The sequence below is a fragment of the Apaloderma vittatum genome, unplaced genomic scaffold (genome assembly GCF_000703405.1).
Source record: "Apaloderma vittatum isolate BGI_N311 unplaced genomic scaffold, ASM70340v1 scaffold1827, whole genome shotgun sequence".
Lineage (NCBI taxonomy): Eukaryota > Metazoa > Chordata > Aves > Trogoniformes > Trogonidae > Apaloderma > Apaloderma vittatum.
The window spans coordinates 100,521-124,385 of NW_009727633.1; the positions used below are offsets into that span (position 1 = coordinate 100,521).

General features: G+C 41.2%; 1 protein-coding gene across 1 annotated transcript in view; it reads left to right on the forward strand.

Moving 5' to 3' along the window:
* DHRSX (dehydrogenase/reductase (SDR family) X-linked) overlaps nucleotides 1-23,865 on the forward strand; it is a gene marked incomplete at its 3' end in the record, with an annotated part of 109,636 nt that overhangs the window by 65,243 nt on the left and 20,528 nt on the right. The window contains exon 4 of the mRNA XM_009873726.1: nucleotides 9,118-9,219. Coding sequence (XP_009872028.1) covers nucleotides 9,118-9,219 — 102 coding nt within the window. The remainder of the gene's footprint in view (nucleotides 1-9,117; nucleotides 9,220-23,865) is intronic.

The following is a 23,865-nucleotide window of genomic DNA, read 5'->3' on the forward strand; positions in this document are numbered from 1 at the left end:
GAAAATGTCAAATATTATACAGAAAGCACTGCTTGCATGTTTAGAAAACCCAAAGCATGCTATGTCTGTAGGAATTGTGTTAAAATCAGAGCATATTTAAACAACATCCTACCTGAAGGTGCAATTAGGAGAGTCACACATGGGCATTTCTTTTGCTCTGTGTGGACAAACTCCTTTTTGTACTGCTGTTATGTCTCACCGCTCTGGCAAAATGCTCTGTGAAGCCCTTCAGGGAGCTGGTAGCGATGGAACTGAAACACTGTTCTTACCTTTACTTTTGCTTATTTTGATTAACCAATGCACAAGACCTACTAGGGTGTTTTTTGAATTTAACAAGTTAAGGGATCACTGGACTAGGCCACACACTTCTCTTGTGGAAGTTAAAAGGAGCTAAGCCAGACTGCTTGTTTTCTGAGAGCAAATTTCTTTTTTATTTTACTCTTCCACTTCTGAGAGAGAAAGCATCTCTCAGAAGGCTGAAGGCTTTTCCTCCCATTTCTCTTAGTGCAAGAGATTAAAGCTGCATGTTTAAGAAATGGTACCATGAAATGTCTTTTTTGTACAATAGCTCTTTGAGCAGACTAAGTTGAAACCATCCTGAGGAAGAAAAAAAAAAGCATGAATTTCTATTATTTGCCCAATGTGGATTCATATTTATATAGTGACCACTGATGCAGAGCTTTTTTTTTTTCACTGAACAGGTAAGAGGATGACACACAGAGGCTGCTCACAAAGGCTCATATTAGGCACAGGAAGTTAATCTCTTTCGGCTGCCTTTAGTTAGTGGCACTAGAATGGATGACTCAAAGAAGGAGCATCTGAATTTAGGTGCTCTTGCTTGCTTGCTGGAAGGCTTGTGACAAACTGGGCTAAGTAAAGTTGTGAGTGTATCTTTTAATGACTATACCCAAACCGTGCATCTTTAAATATGCTCACTATTTTGATCTGTGACACTGCACTCGCAAGCTTTGCCAGATGGATGTGTTCCATCTTTTTCTTCAATGGCATATTACAAGCATTGGCTTGAACAGTAAATTTGTGCTAGGGTTAGCCTTCGTTTATTATTTCTAATAACAGTCTGAAAGATCAGTGATCTGAAAAAGTGCCACAAAAATTATTTAGACTGATAAAAGACAGAAGATAAGACTGAGAGAAACTTGCAAGATGCCTAACAGGCAACAGCCAACATTTTGGTCCACAGTCACATACTTAAAATAGTTTGAAGGATTAGGAGTCAAAGTTCTCCAAACTGTCACCATAACCACAGCTGGAATTAAGGGTCAATCGGTGTGATAAGTATGAATGCACGTACTAGGATTTTCTGTGCGTTAATCAGCTTAATATGTAATTCCTGTGAATCTTGGCTGCTAATGCAGAATGGGGGAGATTCTGGAGTGCTTGTGGTGTAGAAGCCAGAGAGGTCATCAAGTGCATAAGGGCAGGCGCTCATCATAAAGAGGAGATGCTGTGCTTGATGCATTTATTATGACTGTGTCTCATTGTGCTCAGTATGCAATTGGTAGGTACACACCTTATTTACCTGTAGCATTTTGTTTCTTTTCCTAGAAGTCCTTTTAAAGTAAGCATTTTATAGTCCTGAATAGCATGCAGTGTTTGTCATCATGCACATCTGAGCAGAACTTGCATCACAGCCCTTTTATTAGTCCTGGACAACGTAAGAAAATTCTGTTAAAAGGAATTATGTTCTGTGGATGAGGACTCATGTGCTTCTGCACAACCCTTGTTGATATAATAATAAAGGTTTGTGTTAACAGCCTAGAACTACTTTTGCATTTTATACTCACTCAAGTCAGTGTTGTCATATAACAACCGCAGTTTTGAGTTCAGCTGGTCAGAATTTCCAGCTGGTTAGAAGTTCATTCCCCTCTCTTGGCAGCCCTGATCTGATTGAGAATGACTTTTGTTTTGGCTGGAAGATGTGTAAGCGGATGAGCAGACCTGGCTGAGAAAGATGGGTTGATTTTGGGACACCTTGTTTTGGGGAGAGAGGACCACAGGAGAAGGCTGAGACCAAGCTTGTCTCTGAAGGCTGGACCAATCAAACCCAGTTTGTTAGTGTCAGCAAGGGCAGCGTGCTGACAGAAAGGAAGGAGCCTCGAGTCAGTATTGCTTTCTGTCTTCTCCTCCCAGCTCATGCTTTTTCTCTCCTGGGGTTTGCTCCACTTAATTTCCACCTGCCACCTTGCCATGCAGCATTTATCAGATGGTAGATATTTGCCTCATTAAGAGTGCTGTTTGATAAACAACATATCTGTTGCACTGTCCAGGTGCTCAGAAGCATACTCAGTTCTTTTATAAGCAAGACAACATCTCTCCTTGCTGCTGTGTGGATGCTAAAATATAACTCTGTGAGGCAGAGTAGCAGACAAAAGGCCAAATTCTTCGGTTCACCCTGTGAAAATACGGCAGCTGGAGAACAGTGTGGAGCTTTTGCAACATGTTTTAGAGTATGAATATGTGACTACTGAGCACCATTTTTTATTATCTGTCCAGCAACCATTCCTCATGCCTTGCTGGAGAAGTAAATCTTCTTGGTGGTATCTTCAGATACTAGATAGATGCGTGGCAAGAAGGAACAGGCAAAGCAATCCTTTCCGTAGTCCTCTCTCCACCCTGAACTGTGAGTTCTTAGTTCCCTGTGATGCTGGGCAGAGTTGCAGCTTTCCCTAGAATGGATCCCCTGCTCATGTTTTTAACACTGTTGATGTTTAACCTCAGCCGGCAGCTCAGCTCCAGGCAGCTGCTCACTCACTTGCCCCTGGTGCGATGGGGGAGAGAATTGGAAGGGTAAAAGTGAGAAAACTCCTGAATTGAGGTAAAGTTTAAGAGGTAAAGCAAAAGCCATGTGTGCAAGCAAATCAAAGCAAAGCAAAGCAAGGAATTAATTTACCACTTCTCGTTGTCCAGCAGGTGTTCAGACATCTGTAGGAAAGCCAACCAAAACCACCACAAAGATAGTGAAAGCATGATGAAAAACTGTTCTAGCATAAGTAATAAAAGCAAGTTGACTCTGAGTTAAGATTTCTGCTGAAGTGGAGCTGTAGCTGTCCAATATAATTTGAAGATGACAAGTTAGACTTGAATACACAAAAAGTGGTTGTTGGTAGGTGGCTTTCATCTCATTTTAATCTGATCTAAATTGAACCTAAGTTGCAGTCTTTGCAGGAGGCCAAACATTACATTTTCCTGTGTTCAGCTGATCAGTGAACACCTCAGAAGTTACAGTTCCTGATCATTCACTGAAATAACTGTCTATTCTTTTTGGGTTTAAATCTTCCTTCCATATCAGGCTCCACATTTCATGCTTTTTTTGTCCTGTGATCTGAACACAGAAGAAATGGACAACCAGAGTCAACTGAGTTGGCTGTTAGGCTCTTCTAACACTGGGGCTCTTCTTGGCTCCCGTGGGGTTTGTGGTGTCAGAAAGCTCTCAGAGAGCCACCAAAAATCGGTGCTTCAGGTCCTCTGACTGTAGTTATCATGACCAAGTGAGTGGAGGGTGCAGAGTGCAGGAACAGGCACAGGCGCTCAGCAGTGGCATGGGCGGTCAGCCAGCATAGCTTTGCACCATCTCTATGGGCATCTTGAGGAGATGCCTGAAAAACATTCTACCAACTTCTCCATCACTGAAAAGGTGCTGCACCAGGCAGATACATGTTTGAAAGAAAGCAATCAGGCAAAGCAGCAACTGTAGCACCATCATATATATATCTTTTCATATTTGGATAATGGCATAAGTAACTCTAGCTGTCTTTTGGGAAATGATGCTCCTTTTGTATTTTGTTAGCTAATAAGTTTCTGACAACCGAGTCTTCAAATTACAATAAAATAATAGTAAAATATTTTTAGCAGTGAGTATTTTAGCCAGTGTCTGACAATTATATATTTACTTTCTTTCATTGGAAAGATTATTTAGATAAGAACAGGGGACACATCCAGTAGAAGAAATAGGGGCGTGTCTATCATTATAGAAGTACCTGAAGGAAAGGAGTAGTGTAGGAGAAGGAAAGATAAAATGGCATGTAGTTAGAAATTATAGTATTTCAGTAACATTAGCTGCAGGTATTCTGTATATACATTCTACTCCCCATTTTTGTTCTTAATAGCATACAGAAAACCAAAGGAACCAGTTAGCTTTGAAAGCCTATTATTTCACTCAAAATCAGAATGACCACTGTTATCAGTTATTAGATACTTGAATAATTGAAAGTCTAGTGGTACAAAAAAGATAAAAAGTAACGTATCTAAATATTAATTTTGGCATGTTTCAGTTTGCTTGCTGTTATTTTACATTTTCTTTTTACTCACACTTATCCTGTATAGAAACACTTTTGCCATTGTTTGTGAGATATTGTTCAACTCACATTGCTAGTTCAAGTTCAGGTTTGGTCGTTTGCTCACATTATTAAACACTGGTCTTAGTTAATAAACGCATTAAAAGAATTCACATGCTTAGTATATTTGAGCGTGCTTAAAAATAATCTAGAAATGAGCCATTGTCTTTAGTTTCTAACTGTGTAATTCTTAGTACACTGTTCAGAAAAAATGAAATACTCAGACCATGGGACAAAGAAGAAAACTTGATTTCTGTTCAAGGCTCTGCCAGTGCAGAACTTGGAGCCATGTTCTGGCCCTTTCTCAAGTGGAACAGCACCTCGGTCGGTGCAGCCCTTGTGCCAGTGAATCCACCTCCCCAGCAAGGAGCTGCTGTGCACGAATAAGCACAAACAAGGGCTCTGGCCATTAGTGTTTCTGCCCTGTGAGCAAAAAGAAAAGTTTTGGGGTTCATTTGTTGTTTTGTTGTTTTCCTTTCCAAAGCACGTTCTGAACTTTTGATGGCAAGCGCTTTACAAACACTGAATGTGATGACATGCTTCCAAGTAAGCAAATAAATAAGCTTAGTATTGATAGCCTTGGCCTAGGGTGCAATTAGTCTGGGCGCTATACAGTCATAACGATGGACAGCATTTGCTCTGCAAAACTACATAATTAAGGGAGGGGAAATCAGACAGATGTACCAATAAATTAATTCCCAGGAAGAATGAGATTGTAACAGTCAGGCCGAAAAGCCCTCGCCTTAGCACACTGGTTATCTAACCACCATTGTTGTTGACAATGAAGAAAAGGACAATTTCAATGCCAGATGAGAGAAGAGATTAAGAATTTAGTGTAGTGAACATTCTCAGGGGCCTGTCTCTCTTGCACATACAGTGACATTTGCAAAAACCAGGAGAGTTAATAGTGTTTCCACAGACCATATGTGTGATGAAGAAGAGGTTGGACCCTGCACTGTGCCACAAAATACTGCAGCTAATGAAATTCCAGTGCCTTCTGTGCCAAGATGAATATTTTGTATTAAAAGGGACTCCTCCACTGACAGTGTGAGCGGCTGCCTCCTAAGAAGCTGCTCATGGTTTCTCTAATCTCTTTCCTTGATGAGCTGCCTGGAGAAGTAGAGCAACAAGCGGAGTCAGCATAAAGCTTTTCCTAGGTTCTTACTCCATTCATTCTTGCACTAGTTACTAATAAGTTAGTATGGCCAGGCTTCATGTAGCTGAGCAATTACAGTGCCATTCATGTGTTTTTATATAGCTGCCAAACCGCAAGAGGAATGACCTTAACAACTTTCTTTTACAGGAGTTACTGAGCATTTCCTTACCACCTCCAGATGCAGGACATCAGTGAAACTAAACAAAATTGCAGACCTCCTGGAGGTCTATAGGGAACTCAAGAAGGTGTCCAGTGTTATCGATGGGTCAGTGTTGTTGATATGGTGTGACTTTACAGCCATTTTGAAAAAAATGTATTTATGCTATCTTGAAACTTGAATCTAAGCATTCTTAATAAATAAATGGAAAAAACCACACATATAAATTCAGTAAGACAATTTCAGAGGGCTACTACAGTCTAGGTTCAAAATATATAAGGGTTATTAAAGTGACATACTGTAAAACTGAAAGCAAATGAAGTAACTGTTCGCCTATAAAGGATTTTAATAACAGCAATAATTGTCTTTTGTTATTTATCTTGCTGTTGTGCCTGCAGACCTTCCTAAACTCTTATTGTACAGATATATTATAAAGAGGCATTATAGTTTGCAGCCTCAGTTGTGACAGGATGAAACAGTTTGGTGAACATCACCAGTGGACTGGGCAAAAGAATAAGAGGAAAGATTTCTTCCTGCAGTCTGTGTTGGAGCCTGTTTTCCCAATAGTTTAATGATCCTGTCCACAAAGGCTGTGTGTGACAAACTACGTCTTTATATTCCTTATATATCTTTATATATCTTCACATATATATCTTCTTTTAAAGGCTGTTTCTGTCATAAGAAGAGGTAGGGGAAGCCATGTCCAAGGAAGAGAGTGGCTGGTCCTTCCTGTGGAGCACAGAGGAGCAGCCTACAGGCCATGAAGTGGGAAGAAGGAGGGGAGAGGGGAAAATACAGAGTGGATCTAGAGCCCCAGTCCTCAACTATGGTGGCCAAAGCTGTCCTGGGGACAGGCTGTCTCTGCAGAGGTTGACACAGCTCAAGAAATCTGGGAGTTAGTTCAAATCAAACTGGACAGTAAGGGGGCTGGTTAGCTCAGTGGTTTGAGCGCAGTGCTAACAGTGATAACACCGAGGTTGCGGGTTTGATTCCCGCTCGGTCCCCATGTGTTGCCTGGTCTAGTCGAGAGGTGATGTCCCTGCCCATGACAGGGAGGTTGGACTAGATGATCTCTAAGGTCCCTCCCAGCCTAGGCCATTCTATGATTCTATGACTGACCCTGCAAAGATACAGTGAGCAAGGGGAGCATGTGTTGTACAACTTTCACCTTTCTTTCTTCTGCACTTAGTCACCAGAGGTTGCTTGGTACTGACTTTTTCAAGTTGAAAGAGGTTTTGTTTTTTCTCAGAAAATTCATTTCATGGAAGAGGTTCAGGCAAATCCACCTCAGAGCCTTGGTGTACTGGGTCTGGATGGGATGGAGTTGGCAACAGTTAGCTGGTTTGGAGTCCCACCACGACGTTGAGGAAACCAGAAGAGAGAATAACACCTGCACTAACATAGCTGATGCTGAGACAAACCAGAAGCCTGGAATGTGATATGTATACTGTCTAAAAGGCTAATTTAGGTGGATGAGGACGCAATTTTCTTTCTTTTTCCCCTTTGCAGAGTTTCTAAAGAATTTGTCTTGTGTATGTGGGCATAGCTACTGCTGTTGTGCATGGTGTGGGAACCGCTTGTTTTCACTTCACAACCCTGATGGTGGGTGTCATGCAAGGCAAGGCAATTGATGAAGCGGTGCTGTGACAGTCAGGGCGTGAAAGCTGAACTGCAACAAGAGGAGAATTTTGAGACTTGATGGGTTTAAAGTTATTGGGTGTTTTGCTGAATGGCTGGATACCAAGTAAAAATGAACTCCAAATTAAATGTAAAAATAAATGGAGTTTATTACATACAATATAATAAAAGAGATTAATAGACAATATAATAAAAGGAAATTGTACCAGCTAGAGATGCATCCATCAGTTCATTACTGCAAAGCATAACAGTGATTAAGAAAAATATACATCACCAATTACCACCTCAGTAACATCATCCAGGCCTACACTTCAACTTGGAAGCGCCATTGCAGCTGGTGCCAGGGTCTCTCAGTAACTGGAAAAGTCCTACACGGTGCATCCCCCTGTAGGTGAGGCTCTGAGGCTCCGGTCCCGGAGCTTTCCCACCTTTATACTCAGTCACAAGCAACTCACATGCCCAGTGTATGCAAGTTCTGGAATTTGCACCAAGCGCAGACGTGCACTGTTTCATGATCCATAAGGTCCACAGTCGCCTGAGACGTTGGACAGACATCCAAGCACAGTCGAGTTATTATCACGACAGGGCTGCACTCAATATGTCATTGTCTGGAGGGTCCTGTTTGTTCTGAGTGAAAGGCCCAGAACAAATACCACCTGTTGGATTCACTAAATGGGATTTATATTTGTCCTTGAGCTCACCTCCTCAAGTTGGGCAGTTAGTATTTAAATGCTTGATTAAAGGCTTTCTCATGAGCAGTGATCAATCATTGCTCAATAAGTTTCCACCACACTGGAAGATTTAAGTAATTTTTTTAATTTTAATTAATTAATTTTATAGTGTTCTAGTGAAGGTCAATGGCTCACTAATGCGTTGGATGTTTTTTGTTAGAGACATGTTTTCTTAGAAGTAAAAACATCAGTGTTAAATGTATTTTGAGGCACTGAGACCCTGCCCCTTGACTAGTATCGCTGGTGTAGGCAGACTGCCGACCCCCTCACCTCTGCCCCTTGACCGACATTGGTGCTGTAGGTGGGATGCTGCCCACAGTATCTGTGTGAGGTATGGTCCTCCCCAGCCACACTGCCATTGCTGGAGACAAGGGGTGTCATGACTCTTACTCACAGTCAAAAGGCACTGATGTGTCTGGATGTGTCTGCCAAGTGACCTGGCCAACACCGAGTGTCCCGGGATGTCCACTGGAGCTGTGGCATCACTTACGATGTCATGTTTGCTCTCAGTGATTTGGTGTTCACCTTATGCGCATGTTGTTGCCCACCTTTCCTACTGCTTCAATAAAGTTTTAGTTTGTAACCTGTTGTCACACTGTTCAGATCACAGGCACTCAGTGTATTCGGCATCAGAAACACAAGGATATCTTGTGGTATCCAATGTGGCTTCTCCTATCACCATTTGGTTTCTGAGATGTCTTGATCATCTCGACACTGAAGAGCTGTAGCCCCTCTTCCTAAATTGTAGCAGTAGAAAAAACAGTAGGATTGGAACATATTTGCTCGAATTTATCATAGAATCATAGAATTGATACACTCCTCTACCTCCTGGTAGCAGCATTCCTCATTTTTGCTCTGTGAAGAATCAATACCTTAAAAAATAGAAATGAAGGAAGGAACCTTCTGAGACCAGCTTCATCCATAATTTTCAATAGCCTGGTTTATTTTTAGAATCTTTACTTTCCTGGTAACATTATTACAGGAGTCATTGCTGATGTCCGTTTATCTGTGTTGTAGCTGACCTAACTCTGGTTATTGTTACTGACTTATCTCTGGTTTTGTTCATCTCTTCTCTCTTAGTGGAGTTTTTATACTGTGATTTGGCTTCCATGAAGTCTATACGGCAATTTGTGCAGCGATTTAAAGCAAAGAATTGTCCACTCCATGTCCTGGTGAATAATGGTGAGTTCTGTTTTCTTCTTCTTTACATATCTGCAGGGGAAGATATGGCACGTAGGGGTCTTGCCTATCATTTACATTTCAGATTGATTATATGAACCACATGGCAAGTTACAATATGGCTGTGTTAACAGGGATGTCTTCCCAGGAGCTAAATTGCATTTTTTTTGGAGAGATTGTCAGCTGAGCAGACTGAACATCTCAGGGCCACCCCAGCTCATGATGTTATTTGCAAGCCTTGTTCATTTGCTGTATTTTTTAGCTCTTCGGCATTAAAAATCATGTGGCTGCACAAGAATCTAAGCATCCCTAATAAAGAAAACAAAAAAAAAAAAGGAAATAAAACCTGTACTTTATGTCTGTCGAAACCTGTCCTTTCACTTTTGTTTACTTTCTCTCCCCTTATATTTTCCCAGTATGAACACATATGTTTACTGTGACTGCCTGGTGAGCTGGTTTGGGGGGTTTATCCATCTGAAATAAAATCTTGCAAATTATCCAGTGACCTCAGAGCAGTCACTGCTTAGATCAAGGTGCTATTGGAAAGCTGTCCATCAAGCTGTGTCCTCAATGGTCAGAGAAATTAAAAGGACAAAATTTATCTTGCTTTTATACAATTATCAAATGAATCTCATTACTCTTGGGGATTTCAACTTTTGTTATTCACATACTTGCCGTTTAATTATGTTTTCTAGCCACAGTATTTTTGGAAACCAGCCTGTGCAATAATTTTCCTTCAAAACCCTGCATTCCCTTTCCTAAAGGGGAATTTTCACCTGTCTATTTAACTAGGGGAAAAACCCGCCAGCAACAATTTAGGCTTCTTTCAGAAGTTTTCTGCTGTTATATGCTGCTGTTCTTGTTTTCCCTATTATTTGCATGCATTTTTATTAAGACATCCCAAAGAACATTTTCTGTTTTCCTGTGCACCCTTCAATCCTAGTGAGGGTAAGCCTGCTGTAAATAAATGGGTTTGTTACACTTGTTGATGCCTTAAAGAAGTCTTAGTAACACAAGCAAATACTGCAATAAAAATTCAAGAGTTTTTTTATTTCCTGATTGATATGAAACATTCATGAAATGTTCAATTAAATGTTCATTTTTATTTGTTTAGTCAAAAAAGCCTACCATTATTATTTTAATTGTGCAGCAATTAAAGGTAGTGGATATTTAATCCTGGTTACAAAATCTTTTCAGTTTTACAAGCCTACTTTTAAAGATGCAGAGTACAAACTGTTACACAGGAGGGAACGACACTATTTGAAAAAACAGCATTTTGTGGGAAAAAGGGTCTTGAGATCTGTGCACCTGCCAGGTATCCACTGCCCTTCACCGGCTGTCTGCACGAGCAAAGCCACGACTGTGAAGCAGAGGCTTGGGGGCATCTTGGGGGAGGAATTATGGGGCTGAAGCAACAGCACTGCTGGGAAGCCCTCTTGAATAAAGGATTTTGTTCTGCCCTAGCTGCTGCTGAAGCAGGGTGGAAGAAAATTGCAATTAAGTATGACTTCTTAATCAAGAAAAAGAGGTATATGAAAACAGACCTCTTAATGCACTTAAGACCAAAGAGTATAGATCCAAAGCTTCTTCTAAGAAAGAAGCTTGAGACTAATATTTGCCTGAATCAGTCTATATTTTTGTGACCTGCGGGAAGGACATTTGATTTTGCTCCTGCTTGGTTACCAAATACAGTTGGCGAGAAAAATCTGTTGTTTGAGAAAATCCTGTTAGAAACTACAATGAAATAAACGATTTGACTGCTTTCCCTCCCCCCCCCCCAAGTCTTTAACTGAATGACAGAAGCAATCATGTCCAAAGCTGCTGTAAGGACTCCTGTATAATTAAGTTACTTTCTGACCACCACCTGGAAAGTCACGAGCCTCCACTTCTGAAAGCTCTTTCCTGTGTTGTTTTTTTGGGTCCTTTTTGTTTGCTCTTGTAAATAACCTGAAGCATTTTCTTTTGTTACTAGTTTTGTAGTGAAAGTCCAAGTCATTTCTTGGTACACAAGAGGAAAATGAACATACCTAATGGAGTAGAAATGGCCTGATGTAAAAAAACTTTGGACAGATTTTCTTGGATTTCTAACGATGTTGAGCACATCAAAGACAAATGCTGACATTTGGGCTAACTGGTGGGCTGTTCCTTTTCCATTTCTCTTCCTCTTTGGTTTTTTTTTTCTTTCCTCTACTCTGCCCTGGTGAGACCACACCTGGAATACTGTGTCCAGTTTTGGGCTCCCCAATTCAGGAGAGACAGGGAGCTACTGGAGAGAGTCCAACGGAGAGCTACAAGGATGATTAAGGGGCTTGAACATCTCTCCTATGAAGAGAGACTGAGAGGACTGGGGCTGTTTAGTCTTGAAAAGAGAAGGCTGAGAGAGGATCTTATTAATGTATACAAATATCTGAGAAGTGAGTGTCAAGAGGAAGGTCCAGTCTTTTCACAGTGGTGCCCAGTAATAGGACAAGGACTAATGGGTGTAAGTTAGAACATAGGAAGTTCCACCTCCAGATGAGGAGAAACTTTTTCACTGTGAGGGTGACAGAGCACTGGCACAGGCTGCCCAGAGAGGTTGTAGAGGCTCCTTCTCTGGAGACTTTCAAAAACCACCTGGAAGCATTCCTGTGTGACCTACTGTAGGTGATCCTGCTCTGGCAGGGAGGTTCGGCTAGGTGATCTCTAGAGGTCCCTTCTAACCCCTAACATTCTGTGATTCTATGATTCAGTGATTTGTTGATCATTTTTTTCAATGTAATGCAATGCTTTGATGAGAAAGATTCAGTCCATCATAGACTGCAGGGCTGGAGGCACTACTCACTCAAAAGCCTCATCATCACAGTTGCCAGCTCCACTGCCTTCAGACGCCCTGGACAGATGCTTGGTTGCTTGGAAGTGGACAACGCCTGCAGCGTTTAAATGTCCCATGGGAACAGGTTGCTGGGCACATTGTCAGTGAGTGTGTACACTTTCTGTCAGAAAACTGTTGTCGGTAGGAAGGTGTTTTGCATGACTATTAGATGTCCTGCAGGACATCTCATAGTGACATGGTTGTATGGATCTAGGTTTCTTAGCATCACCTGGTACATTCTTATTCTTATATATCTTGAAGCTCTGGCGTTCTGCATATGAAGAGATATTTGATTTTTTAGCAATGTGCCAGGCATCTGCACAATGCATTTGTAGGCAGTCATATGCTTTTAAGAGTCTGACCCAAAGTCTGGTGGGGCTAATGGAGAGTCTCCACTAGGTTTTGAAAAATGAAACTTTGTGTCCCATGACTTCAGAATCAGACCATCAGTAATCTAGCATGAATTTTCCTCTCTGTCTCCACAGGACCAAGGTTTTTGTTATCAAGGACTGTACCCTTTTATCACATTTAGTGTAAAAATACCAAGAACTGTTGCACTGTATTTTTTTGCATGCTATATTAGTATTATTTAATTGCTTTAAATGAAAAATCTTTTGAACTGACAGATGTAATCGTGTCTATACGTTAGTAATCTTTCCACATCTTATCTCCATGAATATGTGTCTTGTATGTATGGGTATGTATATTGTATTTGTTGTGGGCTTGTATGAAGCTATCAAAAAGCCAAACATGACAAGATGATTTGAGGAAAGTTCTAACATTATACAATAATGCAAACTATAAAATTAACATTAAAATATTATTGAAAGCAGATGATCTGGCATGAATTACTGTGCTGGGTAAATAATATCTCACGCCTGGACTAAGATTTTTATGAAATTCCACAGTTTTCCAGGTCACTGACAATTTTTTTAAAAAATGTATTACTATCATTTGAACTCCATAACCTGCTTAGCTCAAGGTTCTGGCTGGAAATTAAATTAATACTAAAATCCTGAGTTTAAAAGTGTTCTCCTAGAGCTACGCACCCAAGGTATCACAAAAATTTCAGTAAGGTTTAGGTATACAGGCACTTTAAGAAGTCTTATGTGAACATTTAGGGCATTCAAAATGGAAATGAGTGCACTAGAGTCATCCCTCATCTTTTTGTTATAGCTGGTTTTAGCATATACATTTAACTTTCTAATTTCTAATTTAAAAGGAAAAATCTGGTTGAATGCACGCATTATTTCAGCTGACAAATAAAGGCCTGTTCATTACTGTGCTTTTTGCATCGGTAATGTGCGTGCTCAGCGCTTGGGTTTTAAAATAAACAAAACATATTAAAGATGCAAATAGCGCATTACATAAACATTTTTTTTTAAAAAATATAATGTGCTAGTGCTAAAAAGAGAAAAATGCTATGACACAGAAAACAAATTCATTTTCTATGGAAAAAAAAGTAAGCTAAATAACTGAACTATGAGCCACAGAAAGATGGATGCAGTAGGAGCAGTTTAGAAAACTTAATCTGACAGAAGGTCGGAAGAGTATGCCTTCTAGATGGCTAATTAGCAGTTGGGTGCCAAGTTTTTGTTTTTGAAAAGAACTGTGACTTTGTACGGTTGAAAATAATGTAGCAAATTGCAGTACACTAATGTAGTTATTTAATACATTCATTAAAATGGTATTGCTGTTAAGATGCATTAGAAAGTCTGCTGTCTTCCTGTGGTTGCAAAAGGGACAGACAGTAAAACACTACATAAAATTCTACAAGCAGTCACTGCTTCTTGCCAGAGAGGTTTTTTCTAACTTGAAGTCAGTCATTTCCTTTGTGTGCTAGAAATGTTTCTCAGCACCCTGTAGTTAATGTTTTTACTTATACATTACAGTACTTAAGGATCTTAAAACCAGAAGAGCTAATGCCAAAATCACATCTTTAGTGTTAATAGAATACCTATGAATACCGAACATGAACAGTCTAACTCATTAACAATGAAATACCAGCTACGTTCTCTGTTGCGGTTCATTTGATCGTTGGTGATTTGGCGACAGGTTAGAAAAGGAGGAGGAGAAAATGAAGAAGACATTTAGTAGATTCCTTGGCATGCACAAAAACGCAAAAAAGAAGAGTTTAGAGGTTTCAGGATATTATTAGCCTATTGTAGACAAATTGCAGTCAATACATTTCAGGCTGAAGTCTCTCTAAGCCAACTTAAAATCGATATTTCTGAACTGCTAGCTAATTCAGACATTCATATTTTGTACTTTGTGGATCATCTGAGAAATCTCAATCTCTTGATAGAGTGAATATGTTTCTATAGTCTTCTCTCTTCAGCTCCTAGGTTGCAATAAAAGCTGTATCAGTAGGTAAGTATGTGAAATATATATATTTCTTTCTGTTACTTACACACAGTTCAGCCATGTGCAGTCCAACCATAATCTTTTGCAGGGAACCATTTGAGTAGTCCCATGGATTCTGGCGTGCCTGATAGCGTATTAAATTGTTCTTGTGTTTGGGTATTTACAGGATAAGATTTTCAGAAGAACTGAGGGGTGGGAAGAAGTGAATATATCAAATATGGACAATTTTATAGGTACCTACGTATTTGCAGATATCATTGATTAGTTAGGTTTAACAGTAGTCACATTATCACAGTGGGATCTATGAAAAGATCCTCTTGCACTGGATTAGGTAAGAACCAGATCTCTTCTCTGTAGCAGCTGCAGACTACACAGACTCTAAGATGAAAAGGACAGAAACCCTAAAGAAGTGGAAATTCACTGGAGAAGACCTTCAGGGAAAGTTAGTGAAGAGAGTTGCTGTTGACTTGATAGTACTTGGATTCCATCAAAAATAATGCTTCTCCTCCAGCCACACTGGAAGGCTGTGGTGAACTCCGGATCTGGTATCTCATGAATCTTGTTCCAGTGTCTTGATTACAGCATCGTGTTTCATCTTTATCCCTCCTCAAAGACAAATCAGAGCAATACATAAGCAAAGCTGTGATGGAAAAGCTGCAGAAGGCCAGAGAGAAAGAGAGAGGAGGACCATCAGAAGGACAAGTGGCCCTTTATTGTATGTAATGGAAAGTAGATACTGGACATTTGGAAGAGCTGGGTCTTTGGGAGATGTTTATAGCTGGAAAAGGTAATGTGAGGTGGTGGGTGGATTAACTTAAAATAGATACCCTATAGATGATGGGCAAAACTAGAAGATTCATAAGGACACTAACATGTGGCATTAATGTGCTGTAAAATAAGAACATACTCTCAGAGACATAGTTTTTTGAAGCTCAGGGCATGACAGATGTAATTTACTCAGATATTTCAGAAGAGGTCATATTTATAAGAGAAATGACTGGGAAGTGTGAGGAGGCTGGCAGATCACATGCTGCTCTTCACAGATACTAGATGCTTTGGGTAATGGAAGTAACTTGTCTGTGCACATGTGTCAGAGCATCATGATACTGGTGACGGTATCCAGCCCAGCTTGTTTAGAGCAACTGAGAGCTGTTCATTGCCAATATTTACCTAGTGCCCAGATTTTTAGCAATATAGTGAAAGCTAGCGCTTTTATTATACTTGAATAGCATTGTTGTCTGCCAGAATATGTATCCCATATAAAGATATCAGATTTCTTATAAAAGATTTTTTTTTATTAGAAGAACTAATAAGTTAGAAGAGTAACTTTAGGCTACTTCTGACTTCAAACTGTAGGGATTTCATTCATGAAAATCCTAACTTTTGTTGATGCTATCTTTGTTTCATTATTTCTGAAGCTTTTTCTGTGTCTGTGATATCAAATGCTTTGTGAAAAGGGAAATATCTCAGGCTCTCCAAGCTGCAGGTTCTTGACCCATTTGCTTTTATGTCCTGAATGTGAATATTTTATCAGTGGAAGACAGATACAAAATTCAGCTGTTGATGGATTAGGAAACCCAACAGGTTTTACTTAAGTTTGTGGAATATTTGCCACTGGCTTTTGTGAGAGGCAGGAGTGAACCATGTTTTATTCTTTCCTAATCCCTTCATAGCTTTTAGATAAAAATATTTTTAATGGAAATTGCAAAACAAGATATTTTACTTCTAAGAGAGCTTCCTATTGAATTAGAAAGCTGTAATTGACCCTCCTATTTTCTGACTGGGATAACTGGCCATTGTGCCAACTCAGATAACGAAAGACTTACGGAGCATAACAAAGTGGGTTTTTTTTAAGCCAGACCCAATTATGAATGCTCTGATTTATTTCAGTGTAGAAACAAAACCTCAGTTATGGATCATATTTTCTTTTTTTAAATGACACATTTTCCAAGGATCTAGCTTGTGCTTTCTGTGCTCTCTATGTAGAAGTGTGACATTGAATCAGAAAGTGAATCTCTTCTTAAGGAAATGTTGCAGTCTGTTCACTTCTGTGCTGAAACTACCAAGATTCGATTGTTGTTTTCACAGTCCTTGAATGTGGATTGTCTGCATTTTTTCTTTCTTTTTTCTTTAATCTACTGATAAACTAAGAGCTTGTCTTTGCTAGAAAGGAGCCTTGGTTTGGCTTTGGCACAGCTAATTCAGTCCAATTCTGTCTTGTGGGCATTATAGGTGGATTTGGGAGCACAAGCTTTAGACATTAGTCAATTTTCAGTTCTTTACTAGTTAGCCAAACTTTTAATGTTTGGGCTAAGAATTTCCATGCCAAGTATTTGCCTTTGGCTAATTTAGTTTTATTTATCTTTTCTATAATGCCAGACAAAAGAATTTGTTTCTTTCCAGCAATGATAAGGAAAAAAATTCTTAGTGGCTTTTTAATGTAAAAAATAATGGCAAATTTGTTTAGAAAGGTTCTGGTGCTATCACAGTTTGCAATAGGGACTTGAATGTAGGGCAGATGCTGCTGTTGTGTCAGAGGCAGCTGCATCTATCACCACCTACGAAATATTCCCATGATGGGTCGAGTCAGAAGCCTGTTAAGCACTGCAGTTTAAAAAACATCTGTAACATTTTAATCTCTAAAGTTTTTGCCCATACCAAGCATGTCTTTAGTTGAGACTGAGCAGGTCTTTCTGCTGGAATCACAACCGCGAGTCATGATGGGAGGTACTGCTTGCAGGCAAATGCACCAGCACTGAGGCTGGGCACCAGCATCCCATCTGCTGCCCGTAGCTGCCTCTGAGCTGATGTAGAGATGAGCTCTATGGCTCGCTTCAGACTTCTAGTTTTTCAGCTGTCCAGACTCGGGATGTGGGTCCTCTGTGATCTCCATGGCAAGTTTCTGTCCCACAAAAAACAAACTGTGTGATTAGGAGAGGTGGATGAAAACTGGTGGGTGTCGGGGCTTTACCTTGGTATACAGTTGGAACGTGATTGTGGAGCTGGGATGTAATCTCAGCATTATAAGGACCTAAATGCCTCATCAGACTTGACTAGTGAGCTGACATAGGATTGTAGAATCATAGAATCATAGAATCATAGAATGTTAGGTGTTGGATGAGACCTCTAGAGATCATCTAGTCCAACTCCCCTGCCAGAGCGAGATCCCCTAGGGCAGCCACACAGGAACACATCCAGGCAGGTTTTGAAAGTCTCCAGAGAAGGAGACTCCACAACCTCTCTAGGCACCCTGTGCCAGTGCTCCATCCCCTAAAGAAGTTTCTCCTCATGTTGAGGTGGAAATTCCTATGTTCTAACTTATACCCATTATTCCTTGTTCTGTTACTGGGCACCACTGTGAAGAGACTGGACATTCCTCTCAACACTCACTCCTCAGGTATTTATATACATTAATAAGATCCCCTCTCAGCCGTCTCCTTTCAAGACTAAACAGCCCCAGTTCTCTTAGTCTCTCTTCGTAGGAGAGATATTCAAGTCCCTTAATCATTCTCATAGCTCTCTGTTGGACTCTCTCCAGTAGGTCCTGTCTCTCTTGAACTGGGGAGCCCAAAATTGGCCACAGTATTCCAGGTGTGGTCTCACCAGGGCAGAGTAGAGGAGGAGAAGAACCAGGGCAGAGTAGAGGGGGGAAGTCCCTAGACCTGCTGGACACACTTTTCTTAATGCACCCCAGGATCCCATTGGCCCTCTTGGCCACAAGGGCACATTTCTGTCCCATGGACAACTCACTGTCCACTAGGACTCCAAGGTCTTTCTCCATGGGGCTGCTTTCTAGCAGGGGGACCCCTAATCTGTACTGGTGCCTGGTGTTATTCCTCCCCAGCTGCAGGACTCTACACTTGTCCTTATTAAACTTCATGAGATTCACAATTGCCCAGCTCTCCAGCCTGTCAAGATCTTGGTTGAATGGCAGCACAGCCTTCCTGTTTGTCAGCCACCACTCCCAGTTTTGTATCGTTGGCGAACTTGCTGGGGATGCTCTCTATCCCCTTTTCCAGGTGATTGATGAAAATATTGAAAAATGTGGCCCCAGTACTGATCCCTGGGGAACACCACTGACCACAGGCCTCCAACTTGTCTCTGTGCTGCTGACCACAACCCTCTGAACTCTGTTGTTGAGCCAGTTAACAAACCACCTCACAGTCCAATCATTTATCTCACATTTGTTGAGTTTACCTATGAGAATATTATGGGAGACAGTATCAAAAGCCTTACTGAGGTTAAGGTATATGACATCCACTGCTCTCCCTTCATCAACTCATTTGGTCGCACCTTTGTAGAAGGTTAGATTAGTCAAGCAGGATTTCCACTTGGTAAATCCATGTTGGCTACTTCTGATAACCTGATAACCTTCTTTTCTTCTATTTAGTTAGACATGGCCTTCAGCATGAGCTGATCCATTGCCTTTGCCTATAGTTGCCTGTGTCCTCTTTGCCCGTTTTGAAGACTAGAGTGACACTGGCTTTCTTGCAGTCTTCCCTCTCCTGTTATCTATGATTTTTCAAAAATGATGGAGAGGGGCTCAGCAGCAACATCAGCCAGTGACCTCCACTGGCTAGTAACCACATCTCTCTGGAAGTGCTGGCTCTTGCATTTTCAAGCAAAATGAGAAAATCTGTTTCATGGAAGAAGACTGCTTTGAATGCAGGTGGGACATAACCATAACTTCCAAGAGAGGCAGATGTATATGAGAAGCCTGCATGTGGAGAACTGAATTGAAATAGAGGCAGTTAAGGCTGGGAAGAGAGAGGCAGTAGAAGATGGAGTGAAAGAGCTGATGAGAGGGAAGAGGACTGTGAGGTGGGAACCATTAGGATGGGGGAAAACTTGATGGCAATATGTTTGAGTTTGCTGAAAGAAAGACTTTTAAACAGAATTGAACTATGAATGTAACATTCTTGTTCAATATTAGTCTGAACTTTAGGACTGGTCTCAGTCAGAGTTTGCAAGTGCTTAGACACCACATAATTCATGAGGACTGAGTCCTTATCTTGAGGAGAGTTGTGCACAAACTGATTTAACCTTTTCTTGCAGTGAGGGATTTCTTGACTGATACCTGTTTTTGTGAGTTTACTGACATTTAACAGAGATAAGAATTATCCCTGCCAGTGGGGACATGGTTGGAACCTCTCTCTTCTGTTTGGCCACAGATTTTGACATGACTTGTAGAAATTAATTCCCATCTATCCCTGTGTCACAACTGGCTGGCACTGAAGAGTGGCTGGGAAAGCTGGTGTGAGCCTCAGAGCCACAGATCATGGAACCATGAGGAAACCAGCCTCAAGAGCGAGGGAAGGAGAAGCCAGGCGTGTGACTGGCAGATGCCTGCAGGATGCAGAGGGAGATCTATGAGAGTCAGAAACAAAGGAGCTAGAGGAGCTGGGTAAGAAAATTAGGGAGAACGAACTTATCATTTGCAGGGAAGCAGAGAGGCAAATGAAGCTGATATGCATGTCTGGGGCTGAGCTTCTCCCCTCCTTCCCCCACACATGCTGTTCCTTGATAAGATCAGCGTCGGGTCACCGGATTCTGGGGCTAAAGGAGGGAGGGAAGTGCAGCCCAGAGCTTTTTCTAGAAAGCAGCACACATCTTTGTCTTCGTCAGGGCTGTACGTTTTGGTCAGCACAGGGAGTAGGGGAAGATGTCAGGAAGACAGTATGCAGAAATGGGAATGTGCAGCACAGAGCCCCTTGCAAGGGAGCTGGAGATGGGAGCTGGTGGGAACTTGCTCAGGGCTGTAGCAGAGGATCAGGCAGACTCCTGTGGAGGAGTTCTTCTGGGAAGAGGCAGGGGAGAATGAACCCTCTGGAGAAGGCTCTCCTCCACTGCCCGAGACTGAGTCCCAGTCCTGCCCTGCTCTTTATCAAACCTGTTTTCATGGTGGCCAGTCCCCTACAGGGAAGGTCCATGCACAGGACTGATGTCCCACAGGTCCATGTCCCACCACTGATGCCAGACAGGCTGACAGCAGATGTCCTTACGTCTGCCCAAGGGTTGAGTGCATTGATGTGGACTGTAGGTGTCATCTAGGTGTCATCGTTATGCCATGGGGTAAAATTCCCTACTTTGCTTCAGTTTCCTTCCTTCCCTCGCTTTAGAAAACTGCATAGACATATATACAGAGCTCGAAAAGATATTAGGAAGTGCATGAGTTCTATGATTCTACAAATCTGAACTCCCTTTGGAGATACAGGACATAGGACCATAGCACTGGAGAGCTGTGCCAAGCTTTGCATTTTTGTGCTTTTCTTCTTAGCTTGGCTTCTGTGTGCCGTGCTGTCTACACTAAGAACACTTTTCTGGGATACCAGGAGGTGAGCAGCATACAAGCAGCAGTGGGCTCTGGGTTACAGATGTAGTTTAGCAAACAGTGTGTCACAGAAATGCTATAAATTCACTGCCCTGCAGCCCAGACAAGGCATACCTGTAAAAAGCAGTTACATGGGTACAGTTATGTGTCCAGTAAGCATTTTGGGGGGCAATTCTTCTAATAAGGCATTGCACCTTCTCACTGCTCACTAGCCAGGAGAGATCCATAGGACAGGCAAATTCTGGGATAGCATAGCCCAACTGAATGAGGTGGAACGATGATCTAGTGTAGGCAGCCTAGCCAGGGGATGCTGCTCTATGGTTATTGAGAGGTTCACTCCACTCAGCTGTTCCTATGCAGCAGAGAAGTGAGTTGTGCTGTTTTGTATGTGGATAGATCCTCCCCATCAATCTTTTGGTGTGTGGGTGTGCAGAGCAGAGCAGTGCTGACACTCTGTTGAGTGAGGTGGATCACCTCATGTGGCTGCGCTCGTCGGGTGGAAAGTGCTGCTAAATGACTCAGCTACACCAGTACAAAGCTTATGTGGAGTAAAGGCTTTGTGCTTTTACTTGGAGTGCTGTCTCTGTTAATCTTTCCCTTTTGGAATTTTTTTGGGTACAGTACGTATCCTGTCTAAGCAGCAAGAATTGGGTGAATGTAATTAAATAGGTTCATCTCGTGCTGTGAAAGTGTTACATGCTGAGTGTATGGAGCTGACCTCTTGCACTGTCTTCCCAGCCTTCAGGTTGCTGGCAATAAAAAGACTTGCACAGGGGGGCACTGCCTCTAAATCGGCTTATGTGAACCTAGCTGGGAAGGAAGAAATTTTATTCTGCATGTGAAAAAGAGATTTTAAACCTTTCTTTTGAAGTGAGTTTGAGAGAACTACCTTTAAAAAACCTCCAAGTGGTTCACTGTAAATAATTCTAGATGAGTGAAATACTTCTACTTTTAAAGCTCTTAAAACATATTTTGTAATGGAGCTGAAGGATGTCTTTGCAGTAGGATATACAGGAATTACAGCAGTGTTTACCATTATCTGCAGTACAGGCAGGCATGATATAATATCTTCTATATAATCCAATAAAAATATGGTATGCCTGGCTTGTAATATTTACAACTTCATAAACTTTTTGGTTATGCTGTGTGCAGTATCAGATCCATTATGCTCTTAAAGTCACATAAGACTAAATCATTGATGGATCACAAACCAAGAGTCTCATTAGAAAGTTTTATAGAAAATCATGACAAATGTCTGTTTACAAATACAGTTCTCCTGAAGAACAGTTTTTCAGCATAGTTATGCAACAAAATATTTTCCTTATTCTAATTTATTTCTACTCTTGCAAAATCACATATCGATGTGTCATTTAGGCAGTTTTCTGCATGCATACTGCCAGTCGTTGCCTGAATATTTCAATACCAGCTAATAAATTACAAAGCAAAAGCTCATGTTCAGCTTACTTATTAATTCATTTTCTAATGCCATGCTAACATTTTAAAAAATAAACGTTCTGAAAACAATCCAGCTAAATCAAAGGGAAAAACACACAAGAGAGTTGTATCAGAACTAAGGTGTTTGACATTAGTGGTCTGTATGCTGCCACTTCAAATTTCATGTGCATTTCAAAAAAACTGAGAAGACTGACTATTGATAATTAAAATCAAAAAGATGCTGGGGTTTATGGATTCCATACTAGAAGAATAAGCAAAATCATTCTTGGTTTACAATGAAGAGATAAAGTAAAACAAATATTTTTTAATGTTTCAAATAGTATTGGATTAATTGAAAGAATTAAAAACAGAAGCAGCTTTCATTCTTTGAGTTACCATTTGGGGCCCTTGAGTAAAGCTGATGATGTTTCTGGACAAAAGAAAATCAATAGAATGCCACTTTTAGTATCTACTGAAAGTTAGGTGGATAATAATTTTTAAAAGAGAGCTTGCTGCTACACTGAGGAGGTTTTTTCTTTTGTCGGAGAAGCAGCCAGATTCAGTTGCCTGTTGGATATCCCTTTGTACACTTGATCTCAGCAAATTAAAATGGCTGCTCCTCAAATAAGAGAAGCTGCCCTTAAATTGTGGGGAAGATTTTTTCATAGCCTTGATATGAACCACCTCAAAGATGAGAGCTTCTAAAAAGAATTACTTCAAAGATGTTTAGTTTAATATTATTTGACCGGCTCTTGAAGACAAAAAGGGAATTGTAGTGGCAACAAGTATAAGTAGAGGTGATTGTGCCTTCTCAAGTACTTGACCACAATTTCTGCACAGAGGAAGCTCCTGAAGTATAACAAAATAATTTTCAGGAACATGTATCTTAACAGTCATGCATTGCATGAATGAAAATTTCTTCTGTCTCCTGGCCTGAACTCAGATTTGGTTTTTGCTTCCAGGAGGCTCAGCGCAGATGGTGGAGACTAACTAGGGTGGAGGGCAAGGCCTCTATATGCTCTTGAAATCCTGTGCTTCTCCAGAGGTCAAGGGAATCATGCTGTAGCACAGGCATGCTTAGGGCTGGTGTGAGCAGTGACAGCCTCCCTGGGTTTGCCTGCTGGTCATGATGCAAAGCAAGGGCTGTAGCAGCTGCCTACTCTGCTTCTCTCTGGACAAATTCCCGCATCCCCCTGTTTGACTCACCCAGCAGAAGTGTGTGGGTGCATGAAGACGTCCTATAGCGACCTGCAGGAGGCCCAGCAGATGCAAAAGCAGCATTTGGGATTCACATCAGCTGTTCTGTGCCAGGGCTGTTTTATGCTGTCTGCCTTTTCTCAGGCTTGCATTTTACCAATGTTGCTGCAAATAGACCTCTGGCAAACTGCTTCCTCCCACCTTTTCTGAGTGTTAGAGCTTTGGAGGATGGGATGGGCCTTGGAGAGATGCAGATCCTTTCCTTGTGCCAGCCCCAGTGCTCAGAGATGCAGCAGTGCCCTCCAACAGCTTGTGCTAAGCTCTGTCTCTGCTAAAACTTGCACTGTAGCAAGCTGAGACTTGGTTTGGGAGATGGGGGTTTCTTGCCCTTCCTGCCCTTTCCTTCTTCCCCAAAAACAAGAATCACAGAATCGTAGAATCATTTAAGTCATAAAAGACCTCTAGGATCATC